This window comes from Equus quagga, chromosome 2 (assembly GCF_021613505.1).
Source record: "Equus quagga isolate Etosha38 chromosome 2, UCLA_HA_Equagga_1.0, whole genome shotgun sequence".
Classification (NCBI taxonomy): Eukaryota; Metazoa; Chordata; class Mammalia; order Perissodactyla; family Equidae; genus Equus; species Equus quagga.
The window spans coordinates 154,871,906-154,896,387 of record NC_060268.1 but is presented as its reverse complement, the minus strand read 5'-3'; the positions used below and the strand labels follow the sequence as shown (position 1 = coordinate 154,896,387).

Here is a 24,482-nt window from a genome sequence, read left to right as displayed (position 1 = left end):
AGAAACAGAGAAACCAGGGAGAATTGTCCTCATGACTCTCACTGCTTACACAGAAAATGTAACCCAGCCCTGGATCAACTGACGTTTGGGAATGGCTTGAGCAGTGGTTTTGACAGTATATGAATAACCTGATGCTTAAGTTCAGATTAGGAATGCTTTTTCCCAAGACTCTTGAAAGACTTGTATTTTAGTATATGTTGAAACTTCCTTGAGGAGGCCTAAAAAGTAGAGGGAGGAAGTCCCACTTTAGTAGGATGTAAGTTTAGCATGGCTCCAACTGGTTGAACTTGTTCTTGGTTATAATCATTCTTCTAAATCTTTTTTTTTTTTTAAAGATTTTATTTTTTTTCCTTTTTCTCCCCAAAGCCCCCCGGTACATAGTTGTATATTCTTCGTTGTGGGTCCTTCTAGTTGTGGCATGTGGGATGCCGCCTCAGCGTGGTTTGATGAGCAGTGCCGTGTCCGTGCCCAGGATTCAAATCAACGAAACACTGGGCCGCCTGCAGTGGAGCGCGCAAACTTAACCACTCGGCCACGGGGCCAGCCCCAAAGATTTTATTTTTTTCATTTTTCTCCCCAAAGCCCCCCAGTACATAGTTGTATATTCTTCGTTGTGGGTCCTTCTAGTTGTGGCATGTGGGACGCTGCCTCAGCGTGGTTTGACGAGCAGTGCCGTGTCCGCGCCCAGGATTCGAACCAACGAAACACTGGGCCGCCTGCAGCGGAGCGCACGAACTTAACCACTCTGCCATGGGGCCAGCCCCTGTTCTTCTAAATCTTAACCCTGTTCCTCGACGTCACCCGCTAGACATGGAGCCTGTGAGGTCCCTGGAAGCTGGCTTGTGTCCTTTCCAATTATGCCTCCTTGTGTTTGTAAAAGTTTTTAACCTTTTGCCCCTTTGCTTGCAGAGAATCATAATGGCGTGTTTTCTGGTGCTGGATTTAAGGACATTCGGTCGTATCACTATTGGGACGCAACGAAGAGAGGACTTGACCTCCAGGGTTTCCTGAATGATCTAGAGGTGGGTGATTAAATGACAAAGTGAACAGAATTCTGTGGTGTCAGGAGGAGCAGGGAAAAGTCTGTAGATCAGTTGATTCGAGAGTTTGAGACATCCTACCCAGACCAGATGGTGGTTTTTGAAATAGCACATGAGGAGGGAATATGCTGCCCCTTGACCAGTGTGTCACTGACTCTGTCACCCCATATTCCTACTAGTGTCAGAGCTGACATAGCTTCTGTCTCCTCAGAATGCTCCTGAGTTCTCCATCATTGTCCTCCATGCCTGTGCACACAACCCAACTGGGACCGACCCAACTCCAGAGCAGTGGAAGGAGATTGCCTCCGTCATGAAGGTAACTGCCTTTTCAGAGCATCTCTTAAAAAATGGTGTGTATTAATATTTAATGTATTCAAAAGCAATACCTGTTTACTGAAGAATTTGGAAAATGGAGATGAGCCCAAAGAAGAAAATAAATATTAACTGTAAATCTTATTACCCAAGGAAGGCCATTGTTAATATTTCAGTGTACAGAATGTCAAGCCTTTTTTTTTCTTTTTAAGTGCAGTTATACGTATGTATATTTTACAAAGATGGGATAATTTTGTGCTATTTTGTAACATACTTTATCTTTTGTTTGAACTCCTTTCATGTCATTAAATGTTTTGTAGCATTGTTTTCCATGCATGGATATGTCACAGTAGATTAATTAAATCAATTGATGGACATTTAGATCTCAGGTTTCTTGATTTTATGAACAATTACGTAATAAAACTGCTTTTTTAATTATTTCTTTGGAATAACTTTCTAGATTGGAATTTCTAGCTCAAAGCATATATATTCTTCATTAATGTGTTTAGAGAATGCTGACTGAGAAACTGTCATCGCCAGGCACTGTGGAGATACAATAGTGAACCAAGCAGAGATGGTCCTTGCCCTCAAAGGCCATACATCCTGCCAGGGGAGATAGCCAAGTGCTGAGAGACAGCTGTGTGGATGGCGTTTTATGGAGGCACAGAGCCAGACTTTGGGGAGTGTATGTGTGTTGGGAGGGGTGGTAGTGGCAGAAGAAGCCTTCATGGAAGAAGTGGTTTCCATGTTGAGACTTGAAGGATGAGGATAGGTGGGGGGCCAACGGGGAAAGAATGTTCTCTGCAGAGGGAAGGATATGGTCACAAGTCCAAGGCAGAGGTCATGGCCCATTTAAGGAAGTGAAAGTAATTGTTGGTATGGTGTGGGTTCCAAGGGAGTGAGTGTGAGTGATGGGGCTAGAGAGGCAAACTGGGCCGGATCCTGTGCTGAGGTATTGAGCTTTATTCTGAGAGCAGTGGGGAGCCACTGAATTCTTTGACGTCATGGAGTGACGTGATGGGATGTACGTTGTCTTCGGGTCATCCTGGCCACGTGGCAGGGGATGGATGAGAGGGAGGCAAGATTAAACAGGCTGGAGAGCAGTTAGGAGGCACTTGCCATAAGCCAGGGAGGAGTTGATGGTGACCGGAAGGAGGTGGGTGGCCGTGGCCGATGTGCAAGGATTCCAGAGCTCTCAGGAGACAGGAGTGATGGGCCTTGGAGTGTGATTGGCCATGAGGGATGAGCTGCAGAGGTAGGAGTGGAGGATGCACCCTGGCCTCAGGTTTGGACAGTTGGGAGTAAAGAAGTGGTGCCCACACAGAGAGCAAACCCAGCGGGGGAGGAAGTTCAGTGTGGGGCACTCTTTGAGAACATCAGAGTGATAAGAATAGAGACCAGGCTGTTTCCTTCATGTTGAGTACCCCGAAGACTAACCCTGAGGTTGTGAGGAGGCCTTGGGGATGTGCCAGCACTTGACTAAGCTTATCACACCAGGAGTTCATGGGAAAGAATCCACTGACATAGGACGCTACATCCATGCCTCAAAAATTAGCCTTGTTTGCAAAGTGGCATTTTGATACTTTAGGACAATATTGTTAAAAAAATAAGGTTAACTGAAATTGTTAGATTTGTTGCTTGGTTTTTAGCTGAACAGAGAAACAGATGTAAAGTAGTGGTTGGATGCAGAAAGAAGGGAAATAGGAGAAATAGACAGTGTTAGAAATTCCTTCCAGGCACCAGTTGGGAATGGAAGGCCGGTGTCTGAAGTTGGTTCTGGAAGGATTTCCTGCCCTGACTCTCTTTCCTTCCTTGCAGCGCCGGTTTCTGTTCCCCTTCTTTGACTCAGCCTATCAGGGCTTCGCATCTGGAGACCTAAACAGAGACGCCTGGGCTGTTCGCTATTTCGTGTCGGAAGGATTTGAGCTCTTCTGTGCGCAGTCCTTCTCCAAGAACTTCGGGCTCTACAGTGAGTGCTCTTCTGAGTTACAGCTCCGCCCCGACCCGCCCCCCATCAGGGCTCCCAAGGCTGATTCTTGTCCCTCTCTTTAGATGAGAGAGTGGGGAATCTGACCGTGGTTGCAAAAGAACCTGATAGTATCCTGCGGGTCCTTTCCCAGATGGAGAAGATTGTGCGAATTACTTGGTCCAATCCCCCTGCTCAGGGAGCGCGAATCGTCGCCTTTACCCTCTCTGACCCTGGGCTCTTTAAGGAATGGTAAGGGGCTCAAAGCCTGCTGGGCGAGGGCTGGGAATGTAGAACAGCAATTGTCCTATTCCACTTAACTGTCTCTTCCTTTTATTTTGGCAAAGGCAGGACAAAATAACTTTGACCTCTTTGTGTCTCACATATTTCTGTAAGATCGGACTGGCACCTACTCACATGTGCGTGTCACAACACGGGGACACAACATTGAGGAGGTCCCCTATGAGTGGGAGTTTCCCCCGCTCTCCCACTACCCAGGCTTCCTCCACCTAAAGCTGGGAAACACAGGAAGAAATTCCGTATAGAATAGAATATCCAGCTTCAAGTTAGTGTGACAATTTGGGAGCTCTTCATTCTTATCTAATTTACATGGATTTTACCTTATTTTGAAACAGAGTAATTTTTTATAGTAGCTAAATCTGCAATCTCTATTTAATTAGTCCTGATGAAATATATTATCCTGCCTAGGTGAAGCCTGTCAGCACCTAGGTGAAGTCTGAGTTAAATCATAAGTAGTATTACAGCCAGTATACCCAAGACTAGCACTAAACTTCCATCAGTAAATATCGTCCTTTCCTTCTGCCGGGTAAGTCTGTCTCTCTGGTCTGCTTATCAACCTGTCCAGGCATCCACATATCATCATAGGGAGATCACGATCCCATTTTCAGTTTGTCGATTAAATTACAGTTTTTAGACCAACATGTTTTCGTGTACCATCTCTCCCATCTGGATTGGTGTTGATATTGCTGTCCACTCAGGACAGGTAATGTGAAGACAATGGCTGACCGGATTCTGTCCATGAGATCTGAACTCAGGGCACGATTAGAAGCCCTCAAGACCCCTGGAACCTGGAACCACATCACTGAGCAAATCGGAATGTTCAGCTTCACTGGGTTGAACCGTAAGTGGCCCCCCACCTTGAATGCTGGACACTGTTGGACACAGCTCTGCTCTTGTCAGTGTTCTTGGGCTCAGCTCCATTAGCTCTTGCCTGATTGGTCAGCCATGGCTTTAGACCAGAACAAGTTAGGTTTTCTCAGTGTGTCCCACCCGCCTATGAACCCTTGGGTCTCAGAAGAGCATTGCTGTGGTCTGCCCTGCTGACTCGTAAGTAAGATATTTTCATTTTTCTGGGCTAGGAAGTAGCTCAGAGCCAGCTGGGAAGTAACAGGATTTGTAGCTTGGAGCCTTGATTTATGAAAGGGCTCTCATAAATGCTCAGGTACCTTTTGGCTTTTCCTTAATCCTAAGTATAAATATTATATATGATTATTCAGGGACCTTCTTGCTTAACAGATCTTTCCTAGTCTCCAGGCATTGCCCTGAAAAAGCTTACAAAGTTATCTCTCCATTTCAGAAATAAGAACTTAGATTGGTAGTTGGAATTAAAAGCTGATTGAACGTCTAGTGGACCCCCATGCACAATCTTGGTCAGCTGTCAGTAGGAGACATCAGTGACTGTCCCTTCTGATGACAGAGGATTCATTCGTTTAGTAAATAATAGCACTTACCGGCCAAACCGCCAGTCACGTGGTGCAGATGTGGCCACTTGCCTGCGTGTGGAGCTTGTGTCCGGGTGGTTCTTGGGACAGATGTGTTGTGCCTGGCTTGGTAGGAAGTCACAGAGTGCCGTACTGTAAACCATCAGAGTGCCTCTTTGAAACGGGCTCCGAAAAAGCCAAGGGAAATACATATAAACAAGAAAGGTGATAGAGTTTGCATATTGTAGACCCCTTGGAATACTTTGGGGTAAAATGAGGCTGCCCAGGAAAGTAAAGGGGATAGCCCAGTTAGCCATAGGTGTCCTCACGACCCTGGAATGGGCAGTTAGTTCACTGGAATAAGTAAAATCATCCGTATATAAGTCTTAAAATATTAAGTGTAGTGGAAATGGTGTTTAGTAGTAATATTCTAAAAGCTCACAAGATGGGGATGTCTCCCCATAAAATATCCATCTTGTCCCACTCTCCAGAGTAGGAAATTAATTTTTTTATGAATTGGAAAATGGTGAGAATAGACCTGTGCTTATAACACAAAAGTTATATTTTTAGCACTTAGCACCATTTACCCTTTTTAAAAACATGGGGTTTTTTTCCTCCCCAGATTTTAAAGTTTTAACCTAGGAAGGAGAAGTTTTAAACATACAGAAAGGTTGGCGGAATTGTATGGTGAACCCCTTATACCCACCACCTAGTTTCTTCAATTCTCATGTTACATACGGTGCTTCCTTTATGTTTTATTCATCAGAATGGGGGCTTTCAACCTATAGTCCGTGGATGTACTTTAGGAGGTGTGTGAAGCTCATATTTTAAAAATTGTGTATGTGTATATTGGCCTTTTTCTAGGCAAAGAGTCCATAACTTTTACTGGCTTCTCAACCGTGACGCTCCCCTGTCCTGCAAAAGTAGAGAAGTTTCATTTTTATTTAAAAACACAGGTGGGAGCCCTGTAACCACAACATCTGCCTCTGGGGCATGGGCTTTACAAACAGTGGCGTCCCTGTGGCTCTGTTGTTGGTGTGCGAGGTTAGGCTTTATCTCCTTGGGTGACTAATTCGCACAGTTAGAGTGGTCCAGGGTACTTCCGAAGGGCGGTTTGTTTGGAGGGGCCGGGATAGCACTGAGCTGTGCCAGGTTTCCACTTCCATACCGAGGCCACATAGTGTCCTGGCTGAGCTCAGACCCTTGAGTTACACTGTCTGCCTTAAAATCCCAGCTTCACCACTCACGGTGTGACATTGGGAAGATCATTTAACTTCCGTCTGCACCATCTATAAAATGGGGATAATATTATTAAGATGAACTGAGTTAATATAAAGTGCTTAGAACACTGCCTGGCACATAGTATTTGCTCCTCTGATTATTACGATTTTTATTACCATCTTAGCTTGGGCTGCCATAACAAAATACCATAGACTGGGGGCTTAAACAATAGAGATTTATTTCTCACAGCTCTGGAGGTGGGAAGTCGGAGATCAGGGTGCCAGCATGGTCAGGTTCTGGTGGGGGCCCTCTTCCTGACTTGCAGATGGATGTCTTCTGTGTCCTCACATGGTGGGTTGGGGGCAGGTGGAGAGAAAGAGAAAGCTCTCTGGTCTCCTCTTATAAGGACAATAGTCCTATCATGGGGGCTCCACCCTCATGACCTCATCCAAACCTACTTACCTACCAAAGGCCCCACCTCCAAATACCATCAGGTTGGGGTTAGAGTTTCAACATGAATTTTGGAGGGACACAAACATTCAGTTATTATTATCCCATTCCCTCAAATTGATGATGCCTTAAGGGTGCTGATTACTTAGGCAAAAATCAGCTAAAATTTTGCCATGGCTCTAAAGATTGTGCCATAAAGGAGGTCCAGGCAGTCCCTTCCTATTTCATACCTGAGCATTCCTGCAAACCCATGGGAAAGCCCTCCTGCATTTCTTTGAATGAGAAAGCTGAGAAGTGCCAGATCAGAGGCCTTTGCAGTTTTTCAGCCCGCTGGTTCACGCACACAGAATTTATCCAGCACCTCTCATGCACGGGGCCTTATACGGTGTACTGTGAAAACGAAATGTCAAAGGGAGGTTGCTGCTAGGTGCTCAGGGATAAGCAAATACAGGTTAAGGAAGAGATAAAGGAAGCACTTCATAACTAGTTGTTCATATCAAGGGGATGTTCTTACGTCTGAGGGTGGTTTTAATTAGCAGGGTTTCCTGGTGAATGTAATCTGCAAGGTTTGGTTGGGAGGTAGTCCCAGGTTAAAATTCCCATCAGGAGGAGCCATATTAAGCTTTCTGGGAATTAGAAAGTTAGCTAATAAGTTTCCAGAATCTATTGAGCCAATTTCCCTATGCGTCAACTGGTTAAAATAGCTTTCTGCCTTAGTGGGAGAGGGAAAATTCTGATTGTCATGGAATCTCTGAATCTTCATTGCTTAAAAGATTCCTACTACTCTGATTGTATCTCTTTTGGTTTTCAACAGCCAAGCAAGTTGAATATCTGGTCAATGAAAAGCACATCTATCTGCTGCCAAGTGGTCGGATCAACATGTGTGGCTTGACCACCAAAAATCTAGATTATGTGGCCACTTCCATCCATGAAGCAGTCACCAAATTCCAGTGAGGAAACATCACCCAAACCAGCGCCACCAAAGCGGTTCTCTGTCACGTGTGTTCCCTGCCTGTACAAACCTCCTTGTGTATATCACAGATTAGAGACTTGAAGGATGGCAAAGACTGCTCTGCCTCCGTTTAAACTGGCCCTGTGTGAAGAGAACCTCCCTTGAAAAGAAATAGGGGCCTGGGATTAGACCCCTTTTGGAAACCAGAGCAAATTAAGATATTTATTTAAGAAGAAAAGGGTACTTTGATCATGAGACATAGATATCTTGCCCCCTCACTAGAAGCAGGAGTGTTGCCGTGTCGCTCATGTGCTGCTTCGTGTTGCTTCACTCTGTGCAAAGTCTAGTCCCAAAGATCGAGTTGTCTGAAGAGCCACGTGTGACTGTGGGTGTTGGCTGTGTCATTAAAACTCATCATGTCGACCCAGAGCGTCTGTCTTCCCTGCTCTTTCTGCATGGCTGTGTCCCTAGCCCTAAGCTTTAGGTCTTTATGGTGACCGAGGTAAGATATATATTTAAATATCTCACACACACACATATTTAACTGAAACAAAAGTTTCACAAAACAGTATTTACCCTTGTGATGTGTAGTGCATTCTGATATTTTCTAGTCCGTTCTATTGTGTTCTATTTCTCAAAAAAATAAAAGTGCTGATTGAGACCCATGGAACTGATTTTGTGATCCACTGATGGGTTGTACCCATGGTTTAAAGTGAATGCTATGGAGGGATTTACTAGATGCTAAAGAAGAAACTACAGTGTATTCTTGTGGTATGCCTCTCTTTAGTGAACTGGCGGTACCACAACTCTATGTCAGTTTTATGGGCTTGTCCTTCAGAGGCCAGCTGTCTTCTTATATCACTTTGGAAACTGGACTTCATGGATTGTAGAAGGGTTGACATCACTCGGGGTGATGCTAGGACACCAGCCCCGCCCATTGCAGCTGGAGTACCTCCTACCCTGTTGAAACAGTTAGAGCCACTTCAACATAGATCACATTTTCCACAGAGTCCAAGGGACTCTCTCCAAATGATAGTTTTGTAGAATTTGGTGGGGTTGAGTTGTCTTACAACAAGAGGGCTACTTGGAGTTTTAGAATATTGAAAGAGAATTCTTGTTATTTTAACAGGATCTGCCCCTTTCTAGGATGCCTTTGAGTTGTTATAAAATCCTACAGTCTCGAGGGTGATTGGGTCTTAGAAGTCATCGACTCCAGCCTCTCTCCCCCAGTGCAATACTCTCTCCTGTATTGTCCCTGACTTGTCACTTTCAGCTGGGCTGGGGGCAGGCAGATGGATTCTTTCAATGGTGAAGCATCCCATTCTCACGATAGAGCCCTTTAATTGTGAAGATCTTTTACCCTGATCCGGAGTGCGATCTCCATCTGTCCCACTCCCTGGTCCCCTCCTCCCTCCCTTTAAACCCACAGACACCAAGTCTACTGGCTCTTCTAACTGATGACCTTTCAAACATTTGCAAGTAGCAGTTCTTCCTTGTTTTCGCTCCTCCACATGAAACTCCTCCCTCTCCCCATTCTTCAGTGTTTCCACACAGCATATGGTTTCCAGATCCTTCACCATCCGGCTGGATCCCCCGCAGTCCATCAGAGGATACTGTGCAAGTGTGTGATTGCACCTGGCACATGTGAACAGACTTAAAGGGACTGGATGATCCTGCACTCATCTCTTCATTACCTTCCTTTCTATCGGTATTTGCTCCCCTTCCTATTTAAAAATGCTTGTCGTGAGTCAGGGAAGACGGGCAAATAGGAGGCGAACAATTCTCCCTTCTGGCCATCTCTCATTCTCCCGAAGCATAGCTTTAAACCATGAATTCTCAAGAGGGTGACAGTACCTCCAAGGGGGCAAAAACTGGTTCTTGGGGGCAAAAAAGCTCTGAGTATTAAAATGGTTTGTGGCCCTCCAAAGCGCAATCCTATTTGACAAAATCTTGTTTCTTGGTATTTAATTTCTCTTGCTAGGGAGAATTTAAATGCAATTTTTCTCTTTGTGGGGGGGCACTGATGAAAAACAGTTAAAAGCACTTCTTTAAACCAAAGTGCTAAAATGTTTCAGCATTTTAAAAATGTGCCAATCCCACTGTGACTTTGGGCTCTTCATTCTGTTTCTATATATATTTTGGTCAGTGTTCCCTCCAGTGTGTTCCAGGGTCCTACGTGTGCTCACATGAAGAAAGGGCTCTGTGTAAGCCTGGGACAAGCTGGGCGTCCTGAGTTCCGATGGTTTCTTCACTGAAGGACTCCTCAGGGCCCCTAGCACGCAGGTCTGCACTGTGACTGTCAGCCAGTAGGATGGGTTCACATTTTGCCTGCTCACCAGGGGGCACTCACACCTTCCAGCTCCACCACTTCCTGGCTGTGGAACCTTGAGCAAGTCACCTCACTGAGCTGTTGTGCAGACTGTAAAACAGGGACAGACTGTAATGCCACCTTCACAGGGTGGTGTTGAGAAACAAATGAGCTAATGTATACTTTGCACAAGATTTAGCGCATAAAGCCCTCAGCAAAGTAGTTATCATTTATTATTATTATTAATGAAGTTAAGAGCTATGGAGACTCCTGGGAAGAATCTTAAGTCGTTCTGGCACAGGCCACTAATCGCCCTGTGTTCAGGTTTCAGAAATTTGTAGTAGGTGTCAGATTCCAGACTTCCACAAAGACGTTAAATGCCCAAACACACCTTCCCACCTGTCTAGCTGTTCCCTCCCTCCTGCATTGGTTTAAGACTGACCAATGAGCCTGGCCCACTCCCTGTTCCTTTCCCAGCCTTTGGTTGGAAACTGCTGGAGTTGTGTCACTTCGGCTCCTCTCCAAATGGTCTGCAGAAGCTACTTGGCGTGACCAGCACATTGTCTCGGGTGCTTGCCTGGGTCTGGCCCCCTCGACCTTGAAGGTGCCCAGCCCATGCCTCGCATATCACTTTGCGTTCAACAAGTGCCTGCCCTTCTCATTATCATCTTAGGGCTTCTTCCTTATCTGCATTCACACTCCGGCTTCTCATTTGGGTTTTACTTTCCATTTCCACCATTCGCTCCTGCAAAATCTTACCCATCTGGCTGCCCAAAGTAGAGCCTGAGTGTTTTCCTGTGACCTTAACAGCAGCCTCTCACCTGGCCCTGAGAGGTGTGCCTCTTCAGGCAGGTGGGCCTCAGGTGAGGTAATTATAGGTGTGCACCACCCAACCTGCATCTCAAATTAAGCCACTTCAGAACTCTCAGATTCCAGGGGCAAGGAAAACAGCCACATTCCAGGAAAGGCATTTTCGTTTTATTTAAAAATTATTTACAATTTATTGAGCCTTCATAAATGCTTTATTTTAAAATCCTCTTTTTTTTTTAAACTTTTTTTTAACCTGAAGAAAACCTTGGGAGGGGAGGCGGCGAGGAATAAGGAGAGGAGTGGTGACAGGCTCCTTAGGGGACTTTGCAAAGGGAGGGGTGTACTGCAGCAGCAGTGGCCCGAGCCCTGTGGCCTAAGGGGTAGGGAAGACTAGCCAGGCAGGCTCCCTTGGGCCAGTGGCCAGCAGGGCAAGACTGCATGATGGCAGTTCTTGCTGGAAACTCACCGTTCACTGGTTTGGGTCTGAGGCAACCAGCACCAAGGGTGTCTGACACTTTGCCTATTCCTACCAGGCAAGAGTAGGTTTGGGGGTGGGTGGTGGCTGCGGAGTTATTTACGAGAAGTCATGCACTGCTGAGCCTCAGGCAGAACCAGGCAAGCGGTATGAAGCCGATAATACATTATTGGAAAAGCCATCTCCAGCTGAAAAGTCTTTACTTCCACGTGCTGTGGCCCTCCTGTCTGCAATACCTGCTCTGGTTTGGCGGGGAAGCAGGGGCCGCGTTATGTGGGGTCCAAGTTGTACAGTACTCTAGGGCGTGCCAAGAATTTCTGAGGACTTCCACGGCTTGGTGGGTGCCAGCTTTCCCCATTGAGGTGACGGACACTTGAGAAGACCACTTATAACTAAAAATCTGTCTCAAACTGCCCACTATTCACTCTGCATTGCAGAAACTTTGGGCTGAAAGTTCCACTAGTTAAAATAGTGGCTTTTAACCCTTGGTGGGTCTGAGATCTGTGAGAATTTTATGAAAGCTGTAGGCTTCTGGAAAACACGCGTAAGAACACATATACTAAATTCGGACAGTGCTAGGGCTTTCATAGACCCTCTGAAGTCCAACAATGGACCCTCTGGGGTGATGGACCCCAAGTTAAGAACCCCTGAGTTAAAGGTTCCTGTGGGTAAGCATTTTCTTTTGAGATGCAAATAACCCAGAGGAATTATCAATCTCCCACCTCTTCATGTGATTATTGATTGAAAGGGTGTGGAGAGATGGAAGTAATGGTTTTAGAGGAAAGGGGTGGTAAACCTGGATGGAAAAGTTTGGGAATGGTTTGGAGATTCAGCAGGTGGCGCTGGATCACTGGATCCCTGACTGAAGGGACCCAAGGGGTGGGAGACAGGTCAGAAAGGGAGACAGATGTCCCAAGGACAACCTTCACTTACTTCCACATTTTCCCAAAGTCTGGGTGTGTGGTTCCTCATCAGAACGATTTATTAAGTAGGTATATGCAGTCATTCTGCCACCTGGTGGTTACGCTTGGAATTGCATCTACCCCAACATCCAGGTGAAAACCCAGAGATCTAGTAAGTTCTCGGCATAAAGTACACTTAGCTGACCTGCTGGGGTGGAGTAAGGGTGGGGGTGAGAGGAATGGATGAAAAAGAAGAGTGATTCTTCAATGTTCCTGTGGGATGCACACTGAAGTCCCACGAGAGCTTGCATCCTTCTTGGCTGACCTGGGCACTCTTTGGTTTGTCATGGCTAAACTCACTTTAACAGCTTAGAATTTTTCCATATAATTATTTTTCTTTTTGCTTTGATTTGATCTTAAAACCTGAAGTTCCATCTCTGAAGTTCCATCTCTGGCTCCCAATTGGGTCTCTCTGCTCCCTGCTCCTCCTCTTCCAGAGCAGATTTATTGATGGATTGATGACTGCTGATTGGGAGCCAAAACAGATGTGTCCCTGGGAAAAACAGTGACTTGAGGTTCCATTTCACATTCTTTCCATTCCAGCTGAGACACACTTCCCAGGCTGCTGAAACCCTTATCTAACAGGAAACTGGTCACTGACAGTTTTCTGTACTGTAACTTCACATGCCAACATAGCTGAGTCCCTCTGTTCTAAAGTTCTGGAGGAATTCTTGGTGCATCTCCTGAAATTAACCTTCACACCTGCTACTCCAGCCTCCTATGTCCCTGTCTGCCAGTGGCACCTTCTGTATTAAGCTAAGCATGAAATATGGCATCAGGGGATCCCAAACAACAAAGGGCAACAGGGGTCCCAGAGTGGCACTGTCAGCTTGGGGTATTTCTTCTCCAGTTCCAGACTGTGCTGTGGACAAGACCATTTCTAGCATGTTCCATTGCAGGCACCTCCTTCCATTACGGCCACAGCAAGGCTCTGAGTCAAACTGGAGGCAATGAGGGAAAATCTGCCAAACTGACAGCTAGGGGTGAAGAGGTGGTAAGGAAAGCAGAACGCTCTGTCACCTGTGGGAGGCTTTGGGGGGGAGCAGATGATGGGAGGGTGGGTTCTCCCCCAAAGCTCTGCAATCTCACACACCCAGCAAATGCAGTCTGCCCCATCATGTGATCAGAGGCGTTAAGTTGGAGTTCTCCTCAGAGGCTCGCTCTCCATCTGATGACCTCTTCCTTTTTCGACCACCTGAAAAACACAGTTTGTAAGGATCAATTGTAAGACCAGGAGGACATTCATACTCTCTTGGTGGTCCAAGCTCTTTTCATAATAGGAGCAGAAATGGAGACAAAGCCCTTAACAGTTTGGCAGGAAGTAATCTGCATTGTATCCTGGTGCTAATAGCATATTTACATCTTGAAGGATTAGGCTGCACTTTCCACTGAGATGACATCCCCAAAAAGCCACAAACCCAGCCTAATGCCAATGGAAGGGCGATTTCCTGGAGAGGACTGAATAAAGCCCATGCAATGCCTCAGGATCATGCTCTCCCCATCCCCTAGAGGCCCCGGGCCAAATGACTGCCAGACACTGAAAGAGGACTCTCACAGCCTTTCAGGTCCCATCAGCCAGGGGTGGTGGGTGTAGCTGGGAGTCACTCCCCGGGACCTTCATTCTCGGGACCTTCATTCTCTAGCTCGAAGTAATTTCCCTTCTGCACTGGGGCAGGTGGGGGTAATTACATAATTATCCTCAAGGATGGGAGGGCACTCTGCTCCCAGCTCTGTTGTTTTTAGGAGGAAATATTTTCCACCCTGTTCTCTTGCCATTGACTTCCTTCCATAGAGGATATTGCTTTCCTTTTGTATTGAGTCTCCTGGACACATATTCTTTCTTTAAAGGTCCAGATGGTAAATATTATAGGTTTTGCAGGCCATTTGGTCCCTGGTGCAACTACTCAACTCTGTCATTGTGGCCACAGATAACAAATGGGCCTATGATCCAATAAGTCTTTATTTACAAGAACAGGCCAGGGAGGGAGGTCAGGATTTGGCCCATGGCCACGGATGGCAGGCTCTTGTCCAAATCACCAACTGAATGGGACAGATCCCCAAACCCATCAAGGGTGCGGTACTGGCCCAAGCCGTATTATGGATTTCCACAATTGTACCTCATTAGGGTTCGCAAAAGGAGTCAGCAGTTCCTCCTCCAGGAGTAATAACCTAACATGACGTTTCTATTAGCCAGCTGGTGGGCGGCTTTTGTTTGGGTGAAAAGCTACTCACTCAAGGTTCTCAGCAGCTTCTTGCCCACAGTTTCCTCAAAGTCGCTACTGCAGGGGCTGGTCTCTGTGTCCAGGTTGATATTACAACATTCACTATCTGATGCTGAGAGAAAGGAAAGAAGACAGAACTCGAGTCTTTCCAACCTACACACCCAGGGATCTAGGTGGAGTGATTCTGGGAGATGTTCCTCAGCAGGTCAAAGTTCAAACCAAGAGCCAAGGCAGTGGTGGCCGTAGGGAGGGATGCCCAGGAAGGCACTGGCTCTAATTAGTTAGCAAGAGGCATTTTAGTGCCACAAAAGGAACAAGGAGACAGAGAACAGGAGTGGGAATCCAGTATCCGAACACTGTTTGGCAAGAAAGAGAAGAAGAGAACAAGACATTCTCCACTCAGCATCTCTGCTAGACAAAGAGCACATCTGAGGACAGGTGGGGATGGCTCCTTCCTCTACCTGCACAGGCCTTGGAAAATCACCAAGTTTAATAACAAACACATGCCTTTATCTTCTCCCACCAAACCCAGTGGGGATTCAGAGAGCCACAGACTCTCAGAACTGGGAAGTGGCTCAGGCCCTTACTGCAAATGCAATAAGAACCTAACCAGGGATGCAAAGTGGTGTACTTGAAACTGCTCTGCACCCAAAGCCACGAGGCCTCGCCCACTTCTAATGCAGTGTATGGCCTCGGGCAAGTCATTTCCCTTCTCCAGGCCTCAGGGTCCTCATGTGTCATACAAGGAGGATAGACTAGATGATCCCCAAAGACAAGCCCGTCTCCTCCATTCTTCTTCCTTTATACAATTTCCTGCTACACGCTTTAGCCACTAAATTCAGTCTGTGCAGGAGAAAAAGAACATCAGTTCTAAATCCAGGTCCTGCAACGGTGATTCTGTGTGTTCCAGATTTTCTGAGTTAGCCACAAGTTCAAATATGCTGTCTCGCTGACTTCAAAAATCTATGAGCACTCATCAGGTCATTGCTTTGGACTTGAGGGGTCTCAGACTACGGACTAGGGCAGGTCTGAAAGGTCGGGTGGGGTACTTGCTGGCCTGGGGGGTGGGTGGAGGGGGCTTCTGAATGACTGGGGAAGTATATCTGAGTGAGGCAAGCACAGAAGGATCCCAGGACTGGTGGGACACGGGGAGCTCGGGGCAACATCACCGTCAAGACAGAACGTTCAGTGTCTCAGAGGGAGGTGATACGATCTCAGACCTCAGGATAAGTCCTACAGTTACTGCCGGTCTCTGGGGCCCAAAGGAAAGGAACAGCTCTGCCAGTAAGTGATGGCTGATTTCAGTTTCTGAATCTGTAAAGTAGGTATAATAATAGCTATCTAATATTTAGAGAGCATGGTCCCAAGCACCGTGGTGTGCCCTCTATATATGTTATCTCATCTATACTCAAAGCTACTTTATGAGCTGGCCGCCATGATTTATATCTATCACATAAGAAAACTTATCTCTGAAGACAAGGAAACTGAATCCTAAGTTAAAGCAACTTGCCAAAAATTGCAAAGCTCCTAAATGAAGGAGCCAGGGTCTGAATCCAGGAGGAAATACAGCTCCTATCACTGCTGTACACACAGCTTTCCTGGGAGAATGGATTAAGATTGGCCTGACGCATGGCAGGCGCTCAGTAAGTGTTAGTTTCCTTCCCTGGCGGTGTAAGGAGGTGGAAATTTTACACAGGGGCTGGGGCCCAGGCTCCCCTCACCCGCTCGCCCTGGGTCATCCCAGCGCCTGGTGGTGGTGACCCCTCTTGCTCCTGCCGGCCCAGGTTCCCTCCCTCACCTGCCCTGGTGGGAACAGCTGCAGGAGACAGTGAGAGTTGCTGTGTACTGTGCTCCTCGAAGTCCGTCATTTCCTCCTGGGTGAAGGCCATCTCCTCCATCCTCAGGTAAACGACCTCACCGGGGCTTCTCAGCCCATCGGGGCGGCTGCCTGAGGAGGACAGCAAGCATGTCACCCCTCTGCTTTAAAGAAGACCTGGGGCTCCGTGAAGCACAAGATTGCAGCTCTGGGCCTCGTTGAGGAGGAAGGCAGAGCCATCCTCACCCCATAGTAACCCAGCCCATCTGCCTGACTGACTTACACAGCAGGCTGTTTCTGTTGTTCAGCAGGGTGATGGCAGGGTCATCCTTGGGAGTCTGGGGTGTGCCCCGGGTTGTGGGGGCCTTGGTGGAGTCTCCATCAGTGAAAGCCTCCATGTCAGGGGACTGGGGTGAGCTGTCCATGTGGCAGGCGGTGAGCGCGTTCTGGTATTGCTGCCGTGTGATCTGGAAGGAAGAGGCAGAGAAGGGCGGAAACTCAGGAGGAGCTGGGCAGAGCCCTTTCTGGATGTGGCCAGCCTTCATGACCTCAGAAGTAGCCCCACCAGGGTGCTTAGAAACTCCTGGCCTCTGTGGCCTAGGATCCATGAACTGGGGGCCTTACCCAAGCTGTACCAGCCCAGTGGCTGAGGGACAATGAGGGGACCCTTTGCTTATTTGCCACCAGAGTTCCCACTGTTCATTTTTATTGGCTCTGGACTCCTCCAGTACACCTGGAGAAGCCAAGCCTTCTTCTCCTGAGACCCTGGAGAGGATGGAGGGCATCTTCTGTTAGAGTGGTTGCCCATGGAGAAGTTTAAAGCATACACTATATTATTGCCAAGGGCCCTCTCCTACGGGATCAGTCAGTGGGGACTCTGGTAAGGGAAGCTCTGCTGCCCCAAGTCTTACAGTCAGGAAGCTGGAGGCTGAGGCTCAAGAGCAGGGGCATTTCTAATTTGGACTTGGCCCATCACCAGATGTGGAATCATGCTCCTCTGTGGGAAAAGTCTACAGCAGAGGTGTCTCCCACATGTCTCGTAGGAATCATATTAATGACTTTCCTGATGTGTCAAACCTCACGGGCAAGTGAAGGCATCTGGAGAGTTAGGCTCAGCCAGATTAGAAGGGAACTTCTATAATTCCAAGCAGGAAAAATACGATCAAATGTCTTTTCTGGAAAGTGGGAAGAAGGTTTCTCTGTCATCCCTGTTCTCTGGGTGTATGTTGCAGACTGGTGCTGTGAATGCTTGTTTCCAGTGAAAAGAGGCCAGTTTTTGCACCTCCCAGTATAGGAATGTGATACTGTTAATCAATGAATGGCACTGGGAGAAAATGAAAATGCTCATGGCACGGCACCCTTCCCAGTCCTCGGTCCCCTAAAGTGTTCGCACCCTTCTGCATTGTATTTAGCTGGAGAACTGTCACAACTACACACTGCGCGCATTTTGCCTTCTCTTTCCTTTAGGGGCAGGACTGTTATTACACGTTGGAACAGTAACTATGTCTGGCTGGAAACAGGAGAGGGGATGGTTAAGATTTACACATTGGAACACAAGGGGCTTGAAGTTGGCTTAATATCTGGCAAGGGCTCCTTCAACAGTGGTCCCTTGTCAACTGCTGACTTCTCAGCACCTGCTCTCCAGGCCCTCCTTTCCCTGGTTTGGGTGTGTCCCATGCCTGGCCTCCCTGGGGGCTGTGGGTGAGGGCCAAACCCAAGGCCTTGAGTCAGTCCTACACTGCTCATTACTCACACCTTCTGGGTTGATTCTTCGTCATCTCTGGCTCATCTCACTTCTGCCTTCCCCACCCAGCAGGTTTTCCTCCTTCCTTTTCCGTACAGGCTGTTGGTCTGATCCTTTTTACTGACTGGGTGAGCTAATTTTTTCTGCTTTATTATTCTATGATGTTCTTGCCACATTTTCTAGATCCTATGGTCCTCTGATTCCTCCAAAATGTCTTAAAATCACCAACGCTAACAAGAGCTTCTTGACACAATCTCTTGTTTTAAGAATTATTTAGCACTCATCCTGAATATTAGGTCACAATTTTAGCCAAAATATTTCATCTCAACAACCATTCAGGCAACGTTTCTTCTTCACAAAGAGAAATCTTTGATTTTCCCTCAAGTTGGGAACCCATTACTTAGTTGTACATTATCAATCCTCTCTTTCTTCCCTAACAAACTTCAGGAAATCTTGCCTGAAAATCAAGCAAATTCTAAGCACTACTAATTAAACACAAAAACACCAATTAAGAATGTATGTCTTTTTGCAAAACTTGCAGAACACACACATGCAGAGATCCCAGGCTTCAATCATACTACTGCCCATTTGAGGAGGCAAAAACAGTCCTCTTGACAGTTGAAATCAGTCGTTCTCAGACTTCAGCATCGGAATCATCTGGAGGGCTTGTTAAAACAAGATTACTGGGCCCCACTCTCAAGTTTCTAACATACTAGGTCTGCGGGCTGGCCTGAGAATTTGCATTTCTAACAAGTTCTCAGGTGATGCTAATGACGCTGGTTTGGAGAGACCACCCTTTGAGAACCACTGACTTAAGACCTAGTTAAAATCAGACACCGTCCTACTCAGGTTTTTGTTTTTCGTCCTTTAAAGGACTTAAAAGGATAAAACAGCAAAGTGTTAACAACTGACTTTGATATTTTTCAAGTCAAAATTATATGTCCTATGCTTTATGGCATGGAACGATGGGTCTCAACTTAGCATTTGTCAATGTTCTTGTTGAGAACACCTGACTTTTGCAGCCTCGTCTGTTGGGAAGTGAGAAGAGAAATCAGGCTCCAAAATTTCCCCAAGAGATGTCAACTCTGGAGCCTGCCCTCAACTAGTCTAAAACCCTATCTTTGGTCAATCACACAATATCAACAAATTCACTGTGATGCAGTCCATGCTGATGGCTCAGGGACCTGTAAGGCTTCAGATAAAGGATCAAAGTGACATGCTAATTACTCATGACTCCAGGGACAGTGGTTCTCAACCTTGGTAGCACATTAGAATCACTTGGGGAGCTTTAAAAAAATCCTACGCTCAGGCAACACCTTTCAGCAATTATATGCTAATCTCTAAGGGAGGCCCAGACATCAGTGTTTCTTAAAGCCCCCCAGGTGATCCCAATGCAAGCCAAGGATGAGAACCACAGCTCTGGACTCTTGAAAAGTCCCTCTGCAATCAATTATTATTTTCACTCCCCTCAATAATTGCCTTCACTCATGTTAAACTTTCATATTGGACCCCCAGCTTGTATAGAGGGCTAAAATAAGAAACCTCCATATGAAGAACATAAACTCCGGCAAAACCAGATGAAGCCAATATGTATTATTTTCTTCTGATGTCTTCCATAGTCATACAGGAATCCATCAAGAAATTACCGCCAGGAAGAAGCTCCTTTCTCTAGATGAATTATACAGTTCCTTATATTGGATGAGAACTCAAATATCCACTATATTTCTCCTGTTTTGCTTTTATGACGAGGAAGCTCACAGATAAATCTAGTATTTACTTGCAGTAACAAACTTATTCCTGATAGCTTTTTCACCAAATTGGTTTGCAATGTCTTTTAAATTTTTTATTTAAAACATCGTTGGATTATTTATTTTTGGAAATCACACATATTACTGGAAATGCTACAAATATCCTAAAGAGATGGAACTGATATTAAATTTTCAGAAATTGGTGAAAGCTCTAGTGCTAGTGTTATCCAGAGGAGCTTGCTTTTGCAGATAGAGGTTGGCAGATGAGGACAGAAACTTCCATCTATTTAATGCACTATGGCTTACAGAGCACTCAGGTATGTGTTACCTCCTTTGCTGTTTGTAATGACTGTATGGGGTAGGCATGAGAGGTCTTAATCATCCTCACTTTACAAATAAGAAAATGAGGTCCAGAAAGGTTGAGGGATTGCCTGGGGCTTGACAGTTAGCAAGCCTTCAAAGCCCTAGCCAGTGCACTGTCTCATACGGTGTGTGTTTTGCCTGGGAAAGTTCTGTTAAATAAATGGAAAACGATAGGATATGTTGGAGTATATGAGGAAGCCATTTGGTTTAAAACTAATTTGGCCTGATCTTGTATTTCCAAAAGGGCCTGTTGTAGCCTGTTGAGCGTGCATTATACATCTGCTTTAAACATTTACAATGTCCCAAAGACAAGAACGATGCCCTTAAAGATAGGATGTATCTTCCCCGATATTGGCATTTCCTTAACGATAAGCATCTCTTTCTAGAAATGAGGATTATTTCTTGTGATCACTGATCTGCTGTGCCAGCAAAGCAACCTCATGACTATTGCAAAAGGGACATTCCTATCATATGTGATGTATGCTCTTTGTTCCAAGACAGTATACCACTCTGTATACCCTCCTTCTTTGATGCCCTTGGGGAAGGAAGGCCCTGGGCTATAGTCCTCAGACCTGGCTCATAATAAACTCACTCCAATTTTGATTTATAGATTGATTATGGATTATTTGCGTCAAGAGTGCTATTCACTCCTGGAGCCAGAGAGAGGGAAGGTGAAAAGAGAATGTGGACTCCAAGTTCTCAGAGGGGAAGGAAACTCCAAGAGTCTAATAACAGCACCCCTTTCAATCTGGAGATTTCATTTAAAGGGCCTTTACTCTTGCTCTCCAGGGAAAATCGTCTGAGCCTGCGCTCTGTGTGCTGCCTTTCACACACCCACTAAGGTTGCCTTTCACAATCCTTTGGAGGAGGTGCCCCAATAACTGCTTTGTAATCTTGTGGTCTGGCACATGGCCTGAACCAAGGTCATCATCAAAGCCCAATTTTCTAATGAGCGCATGGGTTTTCTGAAGGTGAAGCTTTCTTTGGAGTCTTGCAGGTTCTTCTGGCTTAAAGGACAGGAAGATTTCCTAAATGACACTTGATAAGCTCAAAAGTGCACTTGATATTACTTCGGGTTCTCTTGACTAGTTAGTTTAGATCTGGCTTCCAGTTTAGTCAAAGAAGGACAAATGACCCTTCACCTAGAAAATACGGTGTGAAACACACTGCCTACTCAACACAAAGCTTCAAGTCCCAGTTTTGCCACTTTCAAGCTGGGTGACTTTGACAAATCATTAATCTCTTTGAGCCTGTAAAAGTTGCCTAGAGATAATGAGATAACGAGAGTGAATGTGTTATATAGTTGTTAGGAATGATCCACACCCATCTCTCACAACTTAAGTTTATAATGCGCTGACATTTCAAAGAAGGGCGTCAAACATACCATCTCCTCATGTCTAAACTATCTACGTTACACCACGAGGTGGTGGTGGGGGAAGGAGCAGTGTCCTTCTGCCCCCAGAGTAAGTGTGATGGGAGGTGCTGTGAAGGCAAGACTAGCTCTTGGGAAAGTAAATCCTTAACCAAGGAAATAAAGCAAAAGATAAAGTAGGGGAAGGGAGGAGGTTCCAAGTAGGGACAATGGGAAAGGAAGATGGAGAAGAAAAGAGACAGTGAGTGAAGGAAAGAGGAGGAAGGGAGAAGGAAGAGGGTCTCTTCTCGTTGACTTTGAAATAAATTTGTGGGCTTAGGGCTCCTATCATTTGGTACATTAGCTGTGGTCCCCAAGCTAGAAGCCTCTTGGAAGTGTTACAAAGTACACTATTTTAACTAATTTATTCATTTTTGGAAAGGTTCTGTCCAGGTTGCACACGCAATGAGCTGTACCACTCTCTGTTCCTTAGAAACAGTGATATGGCCCTGATTTCAGTAACCTGGAATCAAGGATCCAGGAATCCTAAGCCTCTCTTTAAGCACTGTTATGGAGGAAGGCATGAGCTGGGAATAAAGGATTACTTCTGGTAACAACAGTGAGTAGTAAATATACTCTTTCCTTGTAAGGTACTGAATTCCCTGTCATTGGAGGCATTCACACAAATGTTAAACAACCATTTGTTAATGGTGTTAAAGAGAAGACTCAAAGAGCTACAACCAGGATCTAACGTTAGTGGGAAAAAGCACGGCAGTGTGTGTGTGTGTAGGGGGTGGGGGTGGTTGTTAGCCCAGGTATGGGGGTAGGGGGCAGAGGTTGGGGGAGGGTCTGCATTGGTGGGTGGTTGTGTAAAAGGAAAGGCTCTACCCACTGGTTACCTTCTCTATGTGTCTCACAGCCTTGATTTCGAACTGCTTCCTCTTTTAAAACAATTTTTAAAAAATGATAAACTACTGCCATGTCAATGTGTCACCTTAGAAATGAGTTCAGGGAAGCAAGCTCTCCCCAGCTGCATTTCTAGATTCGAGCATCACTTTTTATCAGTTGCCTTCCTTTGTTCAACAACCTATGAGAGGTTCTTTCTCCCTAGCACAGTATTGTCCAGTAGAAATATGTAAACCATACAGGTAATTTAAAATTTTCTACCAGTTACATTAAAAAAAAAGTAAAAACAAACAGGTGAAATTAATTTTAATAATATATTTCATTTAACCCAACATATCCAAAATAAGTTCACTGCAACATGTCACCAATATAAAATTATTAATGAGGAATCTTACTTTCCTTTTTGTACCAAGACTTTGAATCGGATGTGTATTTTACATTCACCCCCATCAATCTGGATGAGCCACATATCATGTGCTTAATAGCCACATGTGGCTACTGGCTGCTGTATTGCACAGCAAAGGTCTAGCAGATCAACCTAAACTGTTCAGCCTTGTTTTGATAATCCAGCCTTGCATGGCCAGTAGTGTTCCCACTGCTTGTCAGAGCAGAACCACTAGTCAAGCTCAGCTCCTCTTGCACAGTTCCTGGAATGCACTGTGTTTACTTGCCTTCCATTACCCTGTTTATCAGTGTCCCCCCTCATGGTATTGTCTCACCTCCCATCTTATTCTTTCCTAATTCTTAAAGGTCCAGCATATTCTCCAGCCAATATAGTGCTTAAAATAAGTGCCATACAAGTTTGTAATCAATTAGATACTACCCTGCATTGGTCACTGTTATTTAACTTACGTTCCTTCTCCTAACTAGATCTTAATCTCTTTCTAAGGCAGAGGATATGTTTTATATTTCTTTAGTATATCTCATGGTGCCCAGAACAATCATTAGTGCTCAACAAATACTTATTGATTGGCTCATTGAGGGAATCAAACCACTATTCAAAAGACAATATATTTTTATTCTCTCTTCATTACTGTAGACACAACCATTTCTTAGCAATGCCTCGAGTTTAAATTTTCTTCTCTTGTACTTTGGCCAGTTAAGAACTCAAGCATCCTCTAAATTACAAAGGAAGTGGAGCTTTGTTTGTCTGGAAACTAACAAAAGGTAAGGGTGCCCTTTTGGACATTTGGCATAGCAGCCAACGTGTCCAGAAGTTAACCTTTTGGCCAGTGTGACATCTCCCATCATTTTATGATGTTCATCCCTCAAAACACAATCCTGTAATTTAGGGATTCCGCCGCCAGATGGTGATGGGGCCTGTGGCAGGGTTACACAACCCAGACTATAAGACATCTGCCAAATATTCTTAGTTCAATAGTGGTATTTACAGAACACATTTTAAAAAAATTCATAAGGATTCTTTGTTACCTTCATAACTTATTAATTACTATTAATCGTGGCTTTAATATCTTTCCCAGATAATCATTAGATACACTTTCTATCTGATTTTGTAACTCATCTTTAAGTCGAATTACTCCTGGACTTAATAAACAGTTCTGGAACGTCATTCTATTTGGACATGAAAAGCCCTTGCAAAACCTTCCTCCAGTCAGTCAAAGGGGCTTCCACCAGTGAAAACACCCCTTTTGCATAGTGTCCTCTTTAGCTTCCTCAAAAACTCTCTTCCACGTGAAGAAAGGTGGGGAGGCAGGTAGGGGAGGTGAATAAAAGCGCAGCCGCAACAACGGCCCTCACAAGTCCGTTAAATCAGGAGGAGGGAGTTCTGAAGTTTAGTTTAAGGCGCCATCTTAACTGATATGAAAAAACAAAACAAATGAGAAAACCAACACCAAAATAGAACAAACACTTGTGTTAAAACAAGAGTTTGAACTCCCCAAATTCCCTTCTACAGAACCACCCATTCCAATCAAAGTTTTTAGGAGACTGGAGACACAAGTTTAAAGTTTTCAAATAACGCTTTAATTAGTTTCTCAACTTCTACTTTTGATATTTAATCTTCTCAATTTCCAAATGTCTAGGTAGAAAAAAGGACGATGTTCTGTGCTGCTCAGCTGCCCTGGTTACTGCCCTGGTCACCGCACCTGAGAGCTG

General features: G+C 45.4%; 2 protein-coding genes across 2 annotated transcripts in view; one reads left to right on the top strand and one right to left on the bottom strand.

Annotated features, from left to right (window-relative positions):
* GOT1 (glutamic-oxaloacetic transaminase 1) overlaps positions 1–8,323 on the top strand; it is a 30,257-nt gene extending 21,934 nt beyond the window's left edge. Inside the window, exons 4-9 of the mRNA XM_046653769.1 lie at positions 910–1,022; positions 1,252–1,356; positions 3,171–3,321; positions 3,405–3,570; positions 4,317–4,459; positions 7,525–8,323. Coding sequence (XP_046509725.1) covers positions 910–1,022; positions 1,252–1,356; positions 3,171–3,321; positions 3,405–3,570; positions 4,317–4,459; positions 7,525–7,664 — 818 coding nt within the window. The 3' untranslated portion in view covers positions 7,665–8,323. The remainder of the gene's footprint in view (positions 1–909; positions 1,023–1,251; positions 1,357–3,170; positions 3,322–3,404; positions 3,571–4,316; positions 4,460–7,524) is intronic.
* Positions 8,324–10,987: 2,664 nt separating this feature from the next.
* The window catches only part of CNNM1 (cyclin and CBS domain divalent metal cation transport mediator 1), a 79,114-nt gene continuing 65,619 nt past the window's right edge, over positions 10,988–24,482 (bottom strand). The window contains exons 9-12 of the mRNA XM_046652829.1: positions 16,539–16,722; positions 16,238–16,387; positions 14,450–14,551; positions 10,988–13,412 (exon numbers count right to left, since the gene is read on the bottom strand). Of these exons, the coding sequence (XP_046508785.1) occupies positions 13,333–13,412; positions 14,450–14,551; positions 16,238–16,387; positions 16,539–16,722 (516 nt within the window). The 3' untranslated portion in view covers positions 10,988–13,332. The remainder of the gene's footprint in view (positions 13,413–14,449; positions 14,552–16,237; positions 16,388–16,538; positions 16,723–24,482) is intronic.